The 18685-nt window shown below is 47.5% G+C and overlaps 1 protein-coding gene across 3 annotated transcripts; it reads left to right on the top strand.

The window, feature by feature from the left end:
* The first annotated feature begins 5940 nt into the window (after positions 1-5940).
* MRPL11 (mitochondrial ribosomal protein L11) lies at positions 5941-9454 on the top strand. 3 transcript variants are annotated; one of them, XM_011287030.4, is made up of 6 exons: positions 5946-6061; positions 6178-6369; positions 6743-6838; positions 7650-7743; positions 7830-8006; positions 9159-9454. In XM_011287030.4, exons 2-6 carry the CDS (start codon positions 6247-6249, stop codon positions 9353-9355), a joined length of 687 nt encoding a protein of 228 aa, XP_011285332.1. In that variant the 5' UTR covers positions 5946-6061; positions 6178-6246; the 3' UTR covers positions 9356-9454. The 3 variants fall into 3 exon arrangements, with proteins under 3 accessions (XP_019668270.1, XP_011285332.1, XP_003993722.1); XM_003993673.6 differs by having other exon boundaries at positions 5952-6061; positions 7830-7989; XM_019812711.3 differs by lacking the exon at positions 6743-6838 and having other exon boundaries at positions 5941-6061.
* The last annotated feature ends 9231 nt before the right edge of the window (positions 9455-18685 follow it).

Raw genomic sequence — 18685 nt, 5'->3', positions numbered from 1 at the left:
GAAATAAAAATAAAGAAAGTCAAGGAAGTCAATAGCACAAAAATCAGAAGGGTCGATTGTAATTGGGAAGGGGCACAACGAGAAGCATTAGGGTGCTGTCCAGGGTGCTGTTCAGGTTCTTGATGCAGTGATATCACCTGGGTACTTGTTTTGTAATAGTTTGGTAAACTGTATATTTATGTTGTATAAGCTATTTGTTTATGATATTTTATAATAAAAATGTTTAAAATAAGATGAGCTGGTTCAACCAAACCCTTACAGTCTGCAATTTGAACTGGCAGGGACTTGTTCCAGCTGAAACTACAGTGGCTTTTTCTTTTCTTTTCTTTTCTTTTTTCTTTTCTTTTCTTTTCTTTTTTCTTTTCTTTTCTTTTCTTTTCTTTTCTTTTCCTTTCTTTTCTTTTCTTTTCTCTTTTCTCTGTTCTTTTCTTTTCTTCTTTCTTTCTTTCTTTCTTGATGGGTATTAGTAAGGAAGACTTTTTTATTGTGATTCAATATACACACACAGGCACACAAGGAAAACACAAGTGTTATGGGACAATACATATCTTTACTCCATGCAGTGTATTCAGTTATGTTTTCTCCTCTATTCTATTTCATTAAAAATGTTGGCTGAACTCACAAAATCAATTTAATAACCCACTGATAGGCCACAATGCTAGCCTTTAAAAAGTCTTGTCTAAGATCAAGATGTTAGCAACTCTGGTTTCTCCTGAGGCCTCTCTTCTTGGCTTACAGATGGCCACCTTCTTGCTGTATCCTCACATGGTCTTTCCTCTGTGTATGTCTGTGCCCTGGTCTCCTCTTACGAGGACATCATTCAGATTGGGTGAGAGGCCACCCTAAAAGCCTCATTTTAACTTACTTACCTCTTTAAAGGCCTTATCTCCAAACACAGTCCCATTCTGAGGTACTGGCAGTTAGATCTCCAAGATACTACTTTGGAAGGAAGATAATTCAGCACATAACAGGCATGACTTCCTGAGGGATAGGGAGGTAGAAGGAGTCAGGAGGAGAGGGGAGAAGGAGTGTCCAAGCCTGCACATCTACAAATGGGGACAAACAGGCAAATGCAGGGCAGCAGGGAACTCTACACTCTCTGGTTGGTCAGAGGGTGAGGTAGGGAGTATCAGGTTGGAGGAGGTGGCAGGGGAGAGGTCCAGGGCCTTGGATCCCATACCAAGCTTTGGTTTGTAGAGCGATGAGTCTCAGCAAGATCTCCTGGGACACTGGAGGAAGATACCAGAAAGTTAAACTTTAAGGAGTGTCTCAGATGGACCAAGACCCACACTCTGGGCAAAGGAGCTGTAGCTTGACAAGTTTTAGACAGGGGCCTGACCCTGACTGAGTTGGAGAGGAAAGACTAGATGGGCAAGAATGGAGGCAGAGAGGCCATAGTGGGGGCTGCCCTGAGTGTCCAGCCAGGAAAAGATGATGTCTGAACTGACAATACTAAAAGTTGGCTTTCATAGAGTGCTTATTATATCCCTCGAGCCAGGCCTGAGCTAAGTACCCTGCCCAGATAATCATGTTAAATTCTCTCAACAGTCCTGTGTGGTAGGTACCTTATTATTCTTATTTCACAGTGAAGAAAACTGAGGCCAGACAGGTGAAGAGACTTGCCTCAAGTCACACAGCCAAGGAGAAATGTGTGTGTCGGTAGAGGCAGAACCTGGATGTCAGCCCTGCTCTCTGGCAGTCACTGAGGAGATGGCAGGATTGGTGGGAGCTGTGGGGACATAAGTGGGCGGGATTAGGGACAGATTGAGCATGGGGGCTAAGGGAGAGGGGTGAGCTGTGTGTGGGTACTTCTAGGTCCCTAACTCCCTGTATCTGCAATCAAAAAACTGAAGGGAGCTCAGCCTGCTCCTTCTCCCTCTGCCTCCCCCTTCTCTGCCTTTCCTTCTCAGCATCTCCAGGGGGCTCCCAGGATGCCAGGAATAGGGCTGAGCATTGTTTGTGTGACAGGTACAGATCCCCGTTCATATCTTCCTGCATGTAAGATACAGAGCTTTATGGGGCGCCTGGGTGGCTCAGTCAGTTGAGCGTCCAACTTCGGCTCAGGTCATGATCTTATAGTTTGTGAGTTCGAGCCCCGGTTCAGGCTCTGTGCTGGCAGCTCAAACCCTGGAGCCTGCTTCGGATTCTGTGTCTCCCTCTCTCTCTGCCCGCCCCCCCCCCCACACTTTGTGTTTCTCTCCTGCAAAAATAAATAAACGTTAAAATTTTTTTTAAAAAGATACAGAACTTTACTTTTCTCTGACTCAACTTCATCTCTGTTTCTACTGGTGGAAATTCAAGAGTTCCTTCCCCTTATCCCAGCAGGACACAACCGGCACCCAATGCTGTCTGTTCACACGGGTCCCCAGTGAGATGGCCCACCTGGACCTCCACCCTAGGAAGGCCTCTGCCTGGTCAGCCTTTCCCTCTAGGGCTGGTGGCTTCTCTGCTCTCTCCCCTTCACACTTGAAAACACAGGAGCCTTTTTGCTGCACAAGGGCACGGGCATTTCTGCCAAGCATGCCTTGGTCACTGCACAGCTATTCCCTCTCTAAGGTCTTGCTGCCTCCTTGGGGAAAGGGATTAACTACCCACTAACCCCTGGCCTTAACTGCTTTTCTGGGGCCCATTAGTAACCTGGAGGGCTGGCTGCAGGCTTTGCAGATGGGACCTCCTAAGTCTCTCTCCCTGTCACTCCACATCCCTCTTTTCTCCTTCTCCTCGCAGCCCAGTGAATCTTTCTAGACCATGTACTTGGGGGTCACAGTATAAAGCCCCCTACTTGTAACAGATTGTCCAGGCTTTTTCATTTCCTGCTGGGCACAGGCTCAGTTTGAGCTTGGCTTCCACTTCTTCACTTCTTTTTCTCCAACTTTCCTCCTGAAGGTTCAGGTGCCTTATCTCCCGGCCTTCTCCTAACTCTGCGGCGGCTCCTTCTTGGTTCCCTTTGCTCACTCTCTCTTCTCTTCTTTCCCCTCTTTAAATGCTGACTTCTCTTCTCTCCTCCTTGGGTGATCTCACTCCCGGCCCTGGCCCCAAGGACTATCAGTCTCAGTGCTCAGGCTTCCCTCCCAGGCCAGGCTCTGTAGCTGGATGGCCCGCAGGCACCTCTGCTGTGTGCTGGTCTCAGCTACTTGACAACCAATGTTGTGGCTGGCCTGGCCCTTCCGGTTTTTATTACGAATGCAAGATGCCCTCAGCAATGACCATCAGGGAACTTTGAGGGGAGAAAAGGTTTATTACTCACAGGTCCTGGAAATTACATGCCACACCTGGGACCACACAGTCAGTACCCGGAGGGAGAGAGAGAAGTGGGGAGCACCTTGGGTTCTGCTTTTACTGGGGTCCAGGGTGGGGCCTAGAGTTTCACAGGCTCACTATTTACTGGTGAATTTAAAGTGAAAAGAGTTGGAATTGAAAGCACCCAAAGAGTGAAATCAAACAGCCCAAATGCCCGGTTACCAAGATCTGATCTCTGAAACAGGAGCCTCAGGGGGAGATGGGGCCTTGACCTGGCTCTTTATATCTAGACATGTGGCTGGCAACGTGGCTGGCATCCATCTCAAAGATGGTTATCTCCTTGAAGTGGATACCTCTGCAATCAAAGCTTAAGTCAGGCACTGACATTACAAAAAAGACAAACCAGCTGTCAGGGCTTATACTACACCCCCTAATGCAACTCACAGTCATCCATCTGCACCTACGGCACCTGTGTGCCAACACTAAGCGTGAACCTTATCATTCATTTACCCAAACTATCTATGCCACAATCTTGAGTATCACCCTGGATGCCTCTCTCCCTCTCCCCCGACAATTTACCCCTCAGGCACAAAGTTCTGTTAATTGACAAGGCAGCCTAGGGAGTGTCAAGTGCAGGGATACTAGAGCCAAAGGTCTGGGTTCAAATTCTGACTCTGCCACTTTCTAGTAGCGTAAGTTTGTGCAAGTGACTCCACCTGTCTGGGTTTCGGTTTCCTAGTCTGTAAAGTGGGGATGATAATAGCACCTATACCTCACAGGATTGTAATGAAGTTTACATGAGTTACTATTCATAAAAATGGACACAGTACAGGCTGCACAATCATTTATTGACTAAAATAGATTTCTAGCTTCTAAGGATCTCTTGAATTGGTCTCAAGCCACCAACGGCTTTCCACTGTCTTCCTGCCCTGGCCTAATGGGTCTTCCTGCATCTACCCTTGCCCTCCTCCAATCCCTCTACATACCCAAGCCAAGGTCACCTTTCAAAACGCAACCACTTAACACTCTTCAATGACCTCTACTCACAGCCACACACCTTAACAGGATTGACAAGGTTTGCATGATGCGACCCCCATTCACCTGTCGCACCTCACTTTCACCACTGAACGCTCTGACCTCGCACATTTCCAAAGCTAGACTAGGGAATTGCTTCTTTATAATCTGTTAGAGCTGGAATAATCAAAGCTATCCTTTCATTGACAAGAGTAGAAACTGACAATGAAGCCCAGTTTATGCAGGCTACATTCTTGGCTCCCTGAGCACCTGCTGTGCCCGACTGTTTTCTGATTCCTTCGTTTAGAAAGGATTCATACCTTTATTTGTAAATAAATCTGTAAATAAAGGCTGGGCAGTGTGTGGCACCCAGAGATAAATCATACCTACCCTGGCTTGTTCTGGGCCAGGCTCTCTTCTAAGTACTTTACCTAAATTAACTAATTTTCTGTGAGGTTGGTACTGTTATTAGCCCCATGTTATTAGTGAGTAAATTATTTTGCCCAAGGTGCTTAAGGCACTTGGGGGGCTGAACCTCTGACTTCCGCTCAGGTCATGATCTCACGGTTGGTGAGTTTGAGCTCATCGGGCTCGCTGCTGTCAGCACAGAGCTGTCCTCAGATCCTCTGTCCCACTCCCCGACCCCCGCTCCTCCCCCAGGGGCACCCTTGATCTCAAAAATAAAAAAAATAATTAAAAAAAATAAAAAACAAGAGCCAGTGTGATTCCAGAGTCTTGTTAAGGTTAATGAGGTTGAGTGTTAATAAAGAACTTGATAGACTTCAGAGGCAGGAACAATCACATTTAAGTAGTGGAAGTCCAAACAAACTTCATAATAAAACATCTCACAATTCACAATGTGGTTTAACCAAATTATTTCCTTTTACCAGATGAGGCAATATAGTCATGGTAAATGGCACAAGGTCTAGAGTCAGGTGATACCAATATTCATTTCCCAGCCCTGTCACATTCAGAGTCGGTGTTCTTGACCTCATTTTTGTGCCTCAGTGTTCTCGTTTGTAAAGGGGGTATAATAAAATAATATACCTCATGCCATTGTGAGGATTAAATGAGATAACAATGCCTTTAAAGTGCTTAGCACCCTGCCTGGAACGTAGCAAGTGCTCAAAAAAAAAAAAAAAAAAAAAAAAAAGATGAAATAAGATGCTGGCTTGTTTTATTTTATTGGGCACAGATGATGTATCAAACATGTTCTGGGCCTGTTAAGCCTCACAACAACTCCGTGAAGGTTTTGTCCTCATTGTACTGCCAATAGCGCATGCTCACCAGGTGCCGGGCATTGCTCTAACATACTTCGCTAACTCAACCCTCACGACAATCCCTAGAACTGCGTCTACATATCATAACCCCCGTTGCACAGGGGGAGGAAACTGAACCTAAGTAACTCGAACAAGTCCACGGCCAGCATGGGGAGCAACCGGGCAGTATGCTTCCAGGGTCTGTACTCTTCACCATGGTGCCTTTCAACAACTGGTGAGGAACCGACCGGGCTCAGAAAATAAAGAGATTCCCACGCCTGAGAAGCTCTCCGTTCCTTTCAAACCCACGGATTATAATCGTGTCCAGCAGATGGCGCCTCAGAGCCTAGCAACGTGCGAGATCGGCATTAGCGGTCAAAACCACCATGCCCACAATGCTGTGCGGGCATTAAGGTCCTCCTCCTCCTCCTCCTCCTCCTCCTCTTCCGGTTTAGCTGTCCGAGGCACCGCCTATGTGCTCTGCAGGCGGAATGTCTGTATCTGAGCCATTCGGGTCCTTCCCCTATTTTCAGATGGCGAGTTAAAAGGTGTTTTCCCTCATATTACTCTCCTTGCTTTACTGGTTGGAGGGTAGAAGGGCCGAAACAACGCTGCTTTTTTTGTTGGCTTCACCTGACGCGAGGACCCTTGACCTCTGACCCAGGATGGCGGCGCCCAAAGCCGTCGCTCTTGCTGTTGCCCTGAGGTGAACTGAGGCCGGGAGTCCCGCGTCATGTCGAAGCTGAACCGGGCCACTCGGGCTCTCAGGAAGCCCGAGGCTGGTGGCGTCATCCGGACCATCGTGCGGGCAGGCCAGGCCATGTCTGGGCCCCCTCTAGGCCCCATCCTGGGTCAGGTGCAGCGGTGGCTGGAACGCGGAGCGGGAGGCGCCGTGGGGTGGGAGCTAGTACCCGGGTGGAGGGTGCGGGCTCTGGAGCCAGGGAGGCCTCGGTGCAAAGCGCGGCTCTGCTACCTACACGCTTAATGTCTTTGCGTTCGTTACATGGGTCCTTCGAGGCTCGTCTTCCTCCGTCCTTCCTCACCGGCTGTGGTGAGGATGGAGGGATGATGCATACAGATCGTCTGGCGCGGAAAGTGTTAGTTGAATCCGGGCGGCAGAAAGAGGATGGAAACCGTAATGAAGCGAAGACGAGGGAAGGGACGGACAGAACCTCCTGGGTGGTAGGAGGCCGCCCCTTCCCACGCTAACGCCTGTGCTGCCCTCCCAGAGAGGCGTTTCCATCAACCAGTTCTGCAAAGAGTTCAACGAGAAGACAAAGGACATCAAAGAAGGCATTCCTTTGCCCACCAAGATTTATGTGAAGGTGCACAGTTGGGACTCTGCTCCTGTTTGGTTTTAAGTTTTTAGTTTAATTGCAGTTAGCACGCAGTGTTACGTTAGTTTCGGGTGTACAATAACAGTGATTCAGCAACTCCCCACATCACCCGGCGCTTATTGTGACAAGTGCTGGCCTTAATCCCCATCCCCTCTTGATCCTGCTGGCTTTTCTTCCTCCTTATTCTCCCTAGTTCCTGGGGCTGGTCACTTGGGGTTGGTGCTCAGCTCCTAACTTTGGGCGAGTCTCTTGCTTTTACCGAGTCCCACCTTCCCCATTAACACAGTGGAGACTAGACCGTATCTTTTCTGAGCCTGTCCTGCCATATTGCAGTTCCTTCCTTTGCCTCTCCATTCCGCTGGGCTTTTTTTTTTTTTTTTTTAAACATTTATTTGTTTTTGAGAGGCAGACAAAGCATGAGTGGGGTAGGGGCAGAGAGAGGGAAGCACAGAATCCGAAGCAGGCTCCAGGCTCTGAGCTGTCAGCACAGAGCCCGACTTGGGGCTTGAACCCTTGAACTGTGAGATCATGACCTGAGCTGAAGTCGGACCCTTAACAAACTAAGCCACCCAGGCGCCCCTCACTGGGGCTTTTAGAGCAGAGTTGGGCCTGGACCAGAAGTGACAAAGCTGTTTGCTACAGATGTATTTTCCCTGTGGTTTTGTGGTCTGTTAGATGGACACCATCAGGAGGTGAATCAAGGGAAGCGGCGGATAGAAGTTAGAAGTTCTCTGGGCCAGGGCAGGAGGGGTTAGGGGAGGCAGGAGACATATTCTCATATATGTCTTTTTCCATTAAGCCTGACAGGACATTTGAGATCAAGGTCGGACAACCCACTGTTTCCTACTTCCTGAAAGCAGCTGCTGGGATTGAGAAGGGGGCCCGGCAGACAGGTAAGGGTCAGGGTGGGCTCCCGGGAGTCTGGGGGCTCTGGAAGGAAGCAGGGGCACCTGAAGGTCTACTTGTTTCTTCCTCCCAGGGAAGGAGGTGGCAGGCCTGGTGACCTTGAAGCATGTGTATGAGATTGCCCGAGTTAAAGCTCAGGACGACGCCTTCGCCCTGCAGGATGTGCCCCTGTCCTCTGTTGTTCGCTCCATCATTGGCTCTGCCCGTTCCCTGGGCATTCGTGTGGTGAAGGAGTGCGTGTCCTGGGAAGGTGCAATGGGAGGGGAGGGCTTGGAAAATTCTGGACTCTGGGGCAAAGCTGAGAGGGCCCATTACAGTGGGAGGGTCAGCTTCTGAGTCAAGGACCTTAGACTTCTTAGGAGTGGGGAGCCTTATTCATCTATTTGGAACATGAATATCAAATGCCTGTTACGTGTTAGATATCGTTCTGGACATTAAATACAGCTAGGAACGCGACAGCCATGCTTGGTCCCGCTCCTGAGTTCAGTTCAGAGCTGGAGGCAGATGCATAAGTGGAACGTTAGGCTGCTGAACAGTCACTGTTGACAAAAGTAACTACAGGTGTCTTGAGAACAGAGAGTAGAGCTCCTGATTTTGCCTGGAGTGTCAACGAGGACTTCATAGAGGAGGTGACGTCTGAGCAGAGACTTGGAAAAAGAGGTCACGGATGGGGGAAAGATCCCTGTGAAGGACAGAAGGTGAAAAAGTAAAGCAAAGAAGTGCAATGTGATCTGGTATACGATGCTAGAAGCAAAGTGGGGAATAGCAAGAGAGGTGAGGCAGACGGACCTGCTGGGAAGGCCGAAGGCTGTCTGTAGCTGTCTCTAGTTCAGACTTGATCCAGAGGCCAGAGGGGGCCTCCTCCTAGAGCTTGGGATGACCTCAGGAATTGTTTCTTTGAGTGAGATGTTGAATGGAAGGACATCTGGCTCAGGCAACAGCAGGGTCGGTACTTGGTCCTCTATGGGCCTCTTGCTGGTTTGCGTCCCATGCTGAGGCTGATGGTTGTTTCCTAAGAGAAGTGAGGTTAAGCATGGTACAGGGATGGGCTTGACTTTTCTCAAATCTTTACTTTTACTAGGAGTACAGAGACGAGTCAATCTGACCCCTGCTTGCGGGGAGGCATGTGTGCACAGCCAGCTGACTTCTTTGTACAAAGTGTTCATGGGCACAGAAGAAGGGGCAGTTGATCTGGACTGGGGGGTAACCGTGACCTCAAAGGGCTAGTGGGGCTTTAAGGAGGGAATAAAAGGCAGAGGTGGGGGGTGGGAGTAGGGTGGCAAAGGTGTGGAAGCTGGGGAGTCCAGGAAGGGAAAAAGTGTGCTGAGACAGTGCCATGGGCCCTGGTAAGCTCCCCAAAGGTGACTGGCCACTCACTCACCATCTTTTTCTGCACCTGCAGCCTCAGTTCAGAAGAGATGGCAGCTTTCCAGAAGGAGCGAGCCACATTCCTGGCTGCCCAGAAAGAGGCAGATTTGGCAGCCCTGGCGGAAGCTGCCAAGAAGTGACCCCTGTCTCCTACCCTCCAGGATTTTGAAGGGAACAGCTGGAATGGAGGCCAGTTGGAAAAGCTGTGCCAAAGGGGAGGCAGGGAGGTGACACCAATCTGATTGTTATTTCCCTGACTTTAAATTATATATTTTTTTATGTATGACAGTATCAAGGGCTCAAGCCTAAATAAACATCCTGTGTCACCCACTCTCAATTTCTGTCTTGGGACCCCAGGGGACAGGGACCAATGCTGACAGTCGCCAACATGGACAGACCTCATCTACCCTAAGGAAGGAGGGTCTTCCTACATGCCGTGGAATCCGATGCTCAGCCAAGCAGGGCACCTTGCCCAGGTTTTGAATCGGTGGCAAAGGGAGGAGTTAGAGCTCCTGGCTTCCAATTCGAAATCTGTATTTTCTCCTCCCCGGGGCCAGGAGAACAGGTGGGGGCCATGGAAGCCGAGACTTGGGTGTATGGACGCAGCAGAGGTATCTCGTGCCGCCGTCAGAAATCTCTCTTCTCTCCTTGGAGACTTAACCACCTCAACAGAAACGGCCTGCTGTGGGGACTCGGCGCTGAGCAGAGTCACTGCAAAGAGCACCTCAGGTCCCAGGCACTGCTTCGGGCCCCTCTCCTAAGCTGACCCCTGGCCTGGGTCCGGTGTTAGCTGAACGTGAACCACGGTGGAGTTAAGGGCTGCAGACCTACAGAAGAAGCAGAGCTTCAGTGGGTACCCGCCCAGGTTGAGGGAGGTCTTTGGGAAGCCCCTGGCCTTTTGCTTTCCTCTCTATCCAGAACGCCGAGGATTCCTGTCCTGTCAGCGAGAGGAGGAGTCAGGGCAGGAACGGGATTCACATTTACTAAGCATGTTAGGTGCTAGGCACCCCCTTTTACCCTGAGGTTTGGAAAGCATGGGAAAATAGGACTGAAACCCTCATGTAATCCCACCGCCCCGATGAGACTCCTGCCAGTATTTTGGTGTTTATCTTTTCCACTGTTTTCTTTGTGTATGTATTTATATATAAGACTACTTAAGAAATTGGAGGGGCACCTGGTGGCTCAGTCGGGTAAGCGTCCAACTCTTAATTTCGGCTCAGGTCGTGATCTCACAGTTGGCGAGCTTGAGCCCCGTCTCAGGCTCTATGCTGACAGTGCAGGGCCTGCTTGGGATTCTCTGTCTCACTCTCTCTGCCCCTCCCCAGGTCTCTCTCTCTCTCTCTCTCTCTCTCTCAAAATAAACTTAAAAAAAATTTAAAAAAAGGTTGGGGTCATATCCTGGATACTGTTTGATTCTACTTTTACTTCTAACTTGGCAACTAAGAATATTTTCTGGGGGCGCCTGGGTAGCTCAGCTGGTGAAGTGTCCAACTCTTGGTTTCAGCTCAGGTCACGATCTCGTGGTTTGTGATACCAAGCCTGCATCGGGCTCTGCACTGACAGCACGAAGCCTGCTTGAGATTCTCTCTCTCTAGGGCGCCTGGGTGGCTCAGTTGGTTAAGAGATTCTCTGCCCCTCCTCCACTCTCTCTCACTCAATAAATAGACATTTATAAAAAACATTTCCTGTTATGAATTCTTTTCCTCAAGTGATTTTTAATGACTCCCTAGTATTTTAATGACTCCCTAGTATACAGGGGTGCCTAGGTGGCTCAGTCAGTTAAGCATCTGACTTTTGATTTCAGCTCAGGTCATGATCTCACAGTTCATCAGATTGAGCACTGCATCGGGCTCCGTGCTGACAGTATGGAGCCTGTTTGGGATTCTTTCTCTCCTCTCTCTGCCCCTCCCCTGCTCACATATATGTGTGCTCTCTCTCTTAAAATAAATAAACTTAAAAAAAAATATGTATGCATGCAGCCTTGTGATGAACATCATTTGGATAACAGTTTTGAGCGGCTTACGTGTCAGGCACTGCTTTTTTGGCACTCCTAGAACTGAGGACACAAGAATAAATATGACAGACATTTTCTCCCTTCAGAGATGGCATTTAATAATAATTACCCAGAAAAAATTAGTTACAATTACTACCGTGACAAAGGAGAGGTATGACAGGCTGGGAGAGTGTACGAGGGGTACAGCCAAGCCTGAGATTCAGTGAAGAGTTCTCAGGGGAGGTGATTTTAAGCTAGAGGGGTTGAAGGCAAGACCTGAAGGATGACTGGGACAACTGGGGGTGAGTTCAGCATGGGGTCTCAGGCAGAGCTGTGTCTGTTACCTATCACTGCATGATGATATTATCGCACACCTAGTGGCTTAAAACACTGTCTCCGTTTCTGTACATCAGGAGTCTGGGCATGGCTTAGCTGGGTTCTCTGCTTCAGGGTCTCACAAAGCTGCAATTGAAGGGCTGGCTGGGGCTGTGGTCTCATCTGAGGCCCAACTAGGGAAGGATCCGCTTCTGAAATCATGTGGTTGTTGGCATATTTCCGCTCTTCCTTCCTCTCACCTTGGGCATTGCACTAAAGCTGCCTTTTGAAATTAAATGAGGCTGTTTGACTTGCTTTGGCCAGTGAAATGTGAGCAGGAGTCACGTGGGCAGAATTATTTACTAGACCGTGAGGCTCTGCAGTGCTGTCTCCCCCTGCTGCAGCAGGCATAAGCCCATGTTGATGTGGATGGGGAGATACGTGCTGAGACACCCGGGGGTCAGCTGCACTGAAGCTTTGCCTGTACCCTGGCAGTCCTTCTGTGAGCAAGAAATGGATGCTGCTAGTTTAAATCTGGTATTTCGGGGTTTGTTACAGCAGCAAGACTTAGCCCACCCTGACGGTTTGGAGAGAAGCTTGTGATGTTGGAAAAATGGAATGAAACCCAGCGTGGCCCATCTCAGGTTATTTCCCTTCGGGTGAAGTCTTCGAAGCGAGGTGGTTGAGTTGCCCTTCAGTTTTCATTTCTTTAGGAATCATATGATGTAGGTGCCTGTATCTCCATTTTGTAGGTGAAGAAAATGAAGCTTGGGTGTCAAGTGCTTGCCCAGGGTCACACGTGGCCCCTTACTTCCCTTGAGGAAATAAAAGCCACCAGATGGAAAACTCCCACAACTTTGGCCAAATCTACAAACCTACCATCCTTCACTTCTTCCTGTCTGTAAGAATGGAGTTTTTTCGTTGCATCAGAGACAAATCGCTCCACCTCTGCTGGTGGCCCTCTTTCACTTCCTGTACCACCACCCTCTCTGTCACTAGTTTCTCCCAGATGCAGTAATGTGGAATGGCTCAGGCTACACAGGAGCTCCGTGCTTCTTCACTGTGTGGTCTTGGGCAAGTTACTTAACTACTCTGTACTTTAGTCTCGTCTATACGACGGGGAAAATAGTGCTGACCTGAACAGATTGTTGTAAAGATTAAATGAATTAATGCACGTAAAGCCCTCAGAACAATGACTAGCATATTGCAAGTTTTCAATAAATGGTAGCTGTTATTATTCCTGGGTTGTTTTCTTGAGCAAATATGCATACTCCAGTATTATTTAAAAAAAAAAAAGCTATTTCTCTGGCTTCACATCTCCCTTTAGCCACTGTCCCATTTCTCTGTTTTCTTTCGCTGTAAAACCTATAAGAATTGTCCAAAAGTAGTGTCTATATTTCATCTTCCACTCACTCTTTAAGTCTTCTAATGCTTTTTGTCTTAAACTCTCCTGCGGCTGTTATTAAATATGCCAACATCAATCTCTCTTTTGGTTAGCACTGGTATGACTACTCTTTTTTTCCATCACTTCAACCTTTTTCTATCCTTATGTTTTAGATGTTCTTGTAACAGCGCTAGTTGATATGGTAGCCACCTTCTGAAACTGTCTCCAAAGATTCCCAGCTCTTAGTAATTAACACCCACCACACTTTCAGGGTTGGCCTATGTCACCATAGGTTGTTTTTTTTCCCCCTTACTCAGCATAATACCTTTATGATTCGTGCCAGCTGTTGTGTGTACTAGTAATTCATTCTTTTGTATTGCTGAGCAGTATCCCAAGGTGTGGATGTACCACGGTCGGTTAATCATTCATCTGTTGAAACGTATTTTGTTGTTTCCACATTTTTGCTATCACAAATAAAACTGTTATGATCATTCCTGGAAGACCTAATTTTCATTCCTTTGAACGAATGCCCAAGAGTGCAATTGCTAGGTGGTATAGTATGTTTAGTTTTGTGAGACTACAAAGTTTGGGTTGCCTGGGTGGCTCAGTTGGTTGAGAGCATCTGACTCGATTTCAGCTCAGGTCACGATCTCATGGTGGTGACGATGTCATCGAGCCCTGCATCGGGCTCCGGGCTGAGCATGGAGCATGCTTGAGAATCTCTCTCCCTCTCTCTCTGCCCCTCCCCTGCTTGCACGTGCTCTTTTGGAAAGGAGGAAGGAAGGAAGGAAGGAAGGAAGGAAGGAAGGAAGGAAGGAAGGAAGGAAGGAAGGAAGGAAAAGGAAACTGCAAAATTTCTTTCCAGAGTAACTGTATCATTTTACATTCCAACCAGCAATATGTGAGTGATCTAGTTTCTCTGCATTCTTACCAGCACTTGATATTACCATAATTCTTGTTCTTATGTAGTTGTTCTGATAGGTGGTTAATGATATCTCACTGTGATATTAATTTATGTTTTCCTAATGGTTAGTGTTTTTTAATATCTTTTCACATACTTATTTACTATACATACATGTTCTACGGTAAAATGTCTCTTCATGTCATTTTTTTTCATTTTTTAATGGATTGTTTGGTTTTTTACTGTATGTCTCAAGAGTTTTAGATAGGAGTCCTTTATCAGATATGTGATTCACAGATATTGTCTCCCACTGGGTAGCTTGTCTTTTTATCCTCTGAACAAGATCCTTCACAAAGCAAACACTTTTAATTTCAACAAAGTTCAATTTAACATTTTTTTTCTTTTATGGATCATATTTTTGGTGTCATGACTAAGAACTCTTCACCAAGCCCCTGATGCCTAAGATTTTCTTTTGTGTTTTCTTCTACAAGTTTTATATTTTATGTGTTGTTGTTTTGTTTAATTTTGTTTAGCTCTCTGTCCACACCATAAAAACTTTATTTACTATGGCCGTGTCCTCTTAAACCATATCCGGAGTATAATTATGTGTTACATTTAAGTCTGTGACCCATTTCGAGTTAGTTTTTGTATAAGATGGGAGGCTTTGCTTGGGGCTCTCCCTGTCCCCTCTCCCCACCCCCAAGGATACCTAATTCATGCCATTTGTTGAAAATATTATTCTTCCTCCACTGAATTGCTTTTGCAATTTGAAAGACCTATTTTTCTCCAATCCTGAAAGGCTGGGAGAATTTCATTCTGCCCCTCACAGTATTTGAGCTTAGCATTCCTCCCCATGCAGGTTTATAATCTGGTATATGTCTAGTCTATGGCCATACCACCATGAACGTGCCCACTATCATCTGATCTCAGAAGCTAAGCAGGGTCGGGCCTGGTTAGCACTTGGATGGGAAATCAGGTATATGTCTTGATGGGTTGGCATCATGGGGGTCTTTCCCCTTTAGCACCATGAGACTATGGGGGACTATCTTTGCCTTTCAGTTTTCATCTCAGTCTGGAATTTAGCAACTACTCCATGGGGGGAAAGGCCATGCATTTGGGGACACATCCAATTTCCAATCCATTACACCAGCCCCTCATGGCCACCCCAAAAATTCGCTGCCCAAGGATTCTCTCTTCCCACTAAACAAATCAGCCTGCACTCAGAACAGGAAATTTTTTCCAGGGAAGAAGATGATGTGCTCATCAACTCACACACGAAGGGCTCTTTTCTCTCTGAAAATTGAGTTCATCTACTTTTTGTTGTTTCTATGTTCTCCACACAACTTCCAGAAGGATGGCTTAAACATGTAATCATACCATATCCTTCCCCTGCTCAAGTCTACTCAATGGATTCCTAATGCGCATGAGATCAAGTCTGAGTTTCTTAAAATGTTTGAAGTAATCTTTTCCCTCATATTGTTGACCTCGATCCAGCCATGCTGATTTCCTTGTTATTCCTTTTTAAAAAAAAAAAAAAAGATTTTATTTTCAAGCAATCTCTACAGTCAATGTGGGGCTTGAACTCACAACCCCGAGATCAAGAATTGGATGCTCTGTGGACCGAACCAGCCAGGCGCTCCAATATTATCTCCGCGTAAAGTTTTTTCTGACACCCCACTCACGTTAGAAGACTCTAAACTAGAGCTATGGCTCTTCGTCACAGCACTCTGGATCTTTCTCTTCCTGTACATATTGTATACTCTTTTTAGGCTGCTTGTTTACTTTTTCTGTTGTCTCCTCGCAACTAGAATGTGAGCTCTGTGGGCCCAGGGACCTTGTCTTTCTTGTGTGCTGCTGCCGTCCCCAGCACACAGAACAGCTTCTGGCACATGCAGGTATTGTAAATATTCATCACATGGAAAAATGAAGCCCTTGAACACAGTCCTTATGATCCCCAAACTTGAGCCCCTTCTTCTACATTCTGCTCCCAGGGAAGAGTTAGTATTGGTGGGGGGAGGGAACTGAGAGTAGAGCTGGCTTCCGCAGTGACTCTGGGAGTGCCATTGGGCGACCTCTTTCCTCTCTCCCAGCTTCAGTTTATCCATTTGTTCTTAGCTGTGGTGCTCTGAGCCACAGGGACCTGGGCAGAGAGAGGAACAGAAGCAGATCCTTCTCTGTCCAGCAGGCGGAGCAACTCGCTTTCTGATTTTTTTTTTTCTCTGCGCTGGACGTGCCTGCCTCTCTCTCTGGTTCTGAGTGATCTCTGGTGCCTCCTCGTCAAAATGCACAGTCCACTGTCACCCACCACCACCAGAAACCTCCCGTGAAGTGCTTCTTTTTTGTCACATATTTTAATTTTTTAGATTCTCCTTTATTTGGTTGAACTTTTAAAGAAACGTTTAGTTTCAGAATAGATTTAGATTTATGGAAATGTTAAATATACTCCATGCCTATCATTTCCCCTGTTATTAACGTCTTACACTTACTGGTACACTTGTCACAAGTAATGAGGCTACATGGATACATTATTATTAACTAAAGTCCATAATTTATTCAGATTTCTCTTTTTTTTTTAAACCTCTCCTTTTTCTGTTCCAAGATCCCATCCAGAATATCACTGTGTATTTCGTTGTCGTTTTTCTTAGGCTCCTTTCAGCTGTTCACAGCTTCTCAGACTTCTCTTTCCTTTTTGATGCCCACCAGGGAGGTTTTTAGATGGGGCTCAAGCGTGTCTTGAGGTTACATATTCCCTTAAGATTCGAAGCTGAGAGCTAGAACCTTTTGCCTTCTGGGGAACTCAGGGACAAGTTTTTGTGGTAGAAACTGGTGACTTTTGACTCAAATCCTTGGGCTGATCTTCAGAAATGGTCCCTCCCAATCTAATATTTCTGGTGTGTCTGTCGTGTGCTCATCCCCGTGTACCGTGCCAGCAGAGGAGTGGAGCTAAGACTGGGTCCTCCCAGGGCTTATGGTTCACTTCTTCTGTCCAAGTTGGAGAACAGAGCCACAGGAAAGAAGAGGGCAATGCTTTATCCATGTTTCACCCAAGGATCCATCCAAGGTGGAAAAGAGGTGACAGGTCCCTAGAATGTCTTCCTTCTTGTGGGACCCTCTCAAGGGCATGGCCCCGGAGCTGGAGGATTCGGAATGAGACAGAATTTAGGTGACTCTCAGTGTCATGATCTCAGCTACGGGAGTCCAGTCCCATATTTCACTGGGGGAAGATTGGAGTTTTCTTCCTCTTCTTGAGAAAGAAACTTCTCTGAGACTTGGTGGTTAACAGTGCCTTCTAATTCACTTTAATAACTTATGTCTGTTCTGTGCTCCTCGGCTTAGAAAGACCCAATCAAATTCTAGTAGCATCTTTGAGGGGTAAGTACCTTTTTTTTTTCTTTCAGTCCTATTTACCTGTGAAGAAACTGAGGCTCAGGTCTGACACAGCAAATCGTGGTTGGACATGGGATTTGAATCCACCTCTTTCTGTCCCCTAATTTTCATTCTCCTACCCCCCACCAAGTTCTTCTCTTGACCCAGTCAGTTTTATTCTGCTCAAAATTTGGGGGTCTTCTCTAGCTTGTAGACCTGGAGGAGGAGAAGAGACACCTGGTCCAGCCCAAACCTGACTTTCTCAGGTCATCTGGGATGGGACGATTTGAGATGGTGATTCACTGGCTTTGGGAACAGAGGGAACAACCCAGAACTCAGATGTAGATGATGCAAGTATGTTGCCTACCCATGCCTCCCACCAATGGTAGGGGCAAATCATTTTTTACCTGAGATCATCAGTTTCTTCATCTGTGAAATGGTGCTAATATGCCTGCCTAGAGGCTTTATTGCAATGAATAGAGGATGTAAAAGTGTCCCCTGAAAGCCCCACGCAGAGATTACCCAGATGGGCATCATCTCCAATGAGAAGATCCAGGGCCCCAAAGGGAAGTCGCTTCCCTGCAGGACAAAGCTGAAGGAAGAGACTCATGTCTGAAATTTCAAATCAATGTGCAGGAAAATGCCAAGCTGAATCCCCTACCCATCCCCGGCCCTTCTCCTCCCTCCCACATTGTGAGCGCTGCAAACCTAGAGCAGGGAGGAGACTCCAATACCCTCTAATATTTTACACCAAAGCATCTTGAAGGCAAGTGTTTCAGCTCCAAACTCTCCAGCTTCTAGCACGGAGTGGGCCACACACTGTATGCCCACGTCAAGTGAAGGAATGAATGAGTGCATAAGTGAATGAAGAAACACCAGGGCTGTCAGCAGATCCAGACTTTATCTCCTGACCCCCGGGCTCCCAACCTTCTCAGATCCCCACCCTTCCCTTTCCACAACAGTACATGACACCAGCAGTACCAAAAAGGCAAACTGGACTTTATTATAAAGTTGGCTACAAAGTCACCGCAGCACCACGAAGTGGCCACCTGGGCAGGCCCAGGCAGTCTGGCAGCCGGGTGAGTCCCGCACCAGGTACACGCACTCGTGCAAGCACACGTGTGACAGCGGCAGGTCTGCCTTCCTCCATCGGAAAGGAACGTAGCGTCTCTTCGCGCCCCCCACCCCAGGCGCGGGGCGCAAAAGTCACAAGAAGGGCCGCCAGGGCGGCAGAGTCCATCGGAATTGAAATCCCGTTACTGGTGTGTAGAGAATTCTACGTGGGTGTCAAGAGCCCCTCGGGGCACAGGCTGGCCCAGGTGGGCGCTGCCTTTCCCCCACCAAGGCCCAGGGGTGGCTTGGCCCCCAGGAGTGGAGAACTGGCCCAGGCCCATGGGGTAGTGCGGGGAGTGGGGAAGTGAGACTCCCCCATTCTCCGCTTGAAAATCCCATTCAAGGAAACTCACTACGAGTGAATACAGATTGAAATGGAAACTGAGATTGCTTGAAGTCTCTAAATTTTAAAAAGAAGCTCCCCTCCCCTGCCCTCCCACCTCCCCCCCCCCAAAATCCTGCAGGGCCTAGGGAATCAGATATATCCCC

This window comes from Felis catus, chromosome D1 (genome assembly GCF_018350175.1).
Source record: "Felis catus isolate Fca126 chromosome D1, F.catus_Fca126_mat1.0, whole genome shotgun sequence".
In the NCBI taxonomy this organism is placed as follows: Eukaryota; Metazoa; Chordata; class Mammalia; order Carnivora; family Felidae; genus Felis; species Felis catus.
This window is presented reverse-complemented; position numbering and strand designations above follow the sequence as displayed.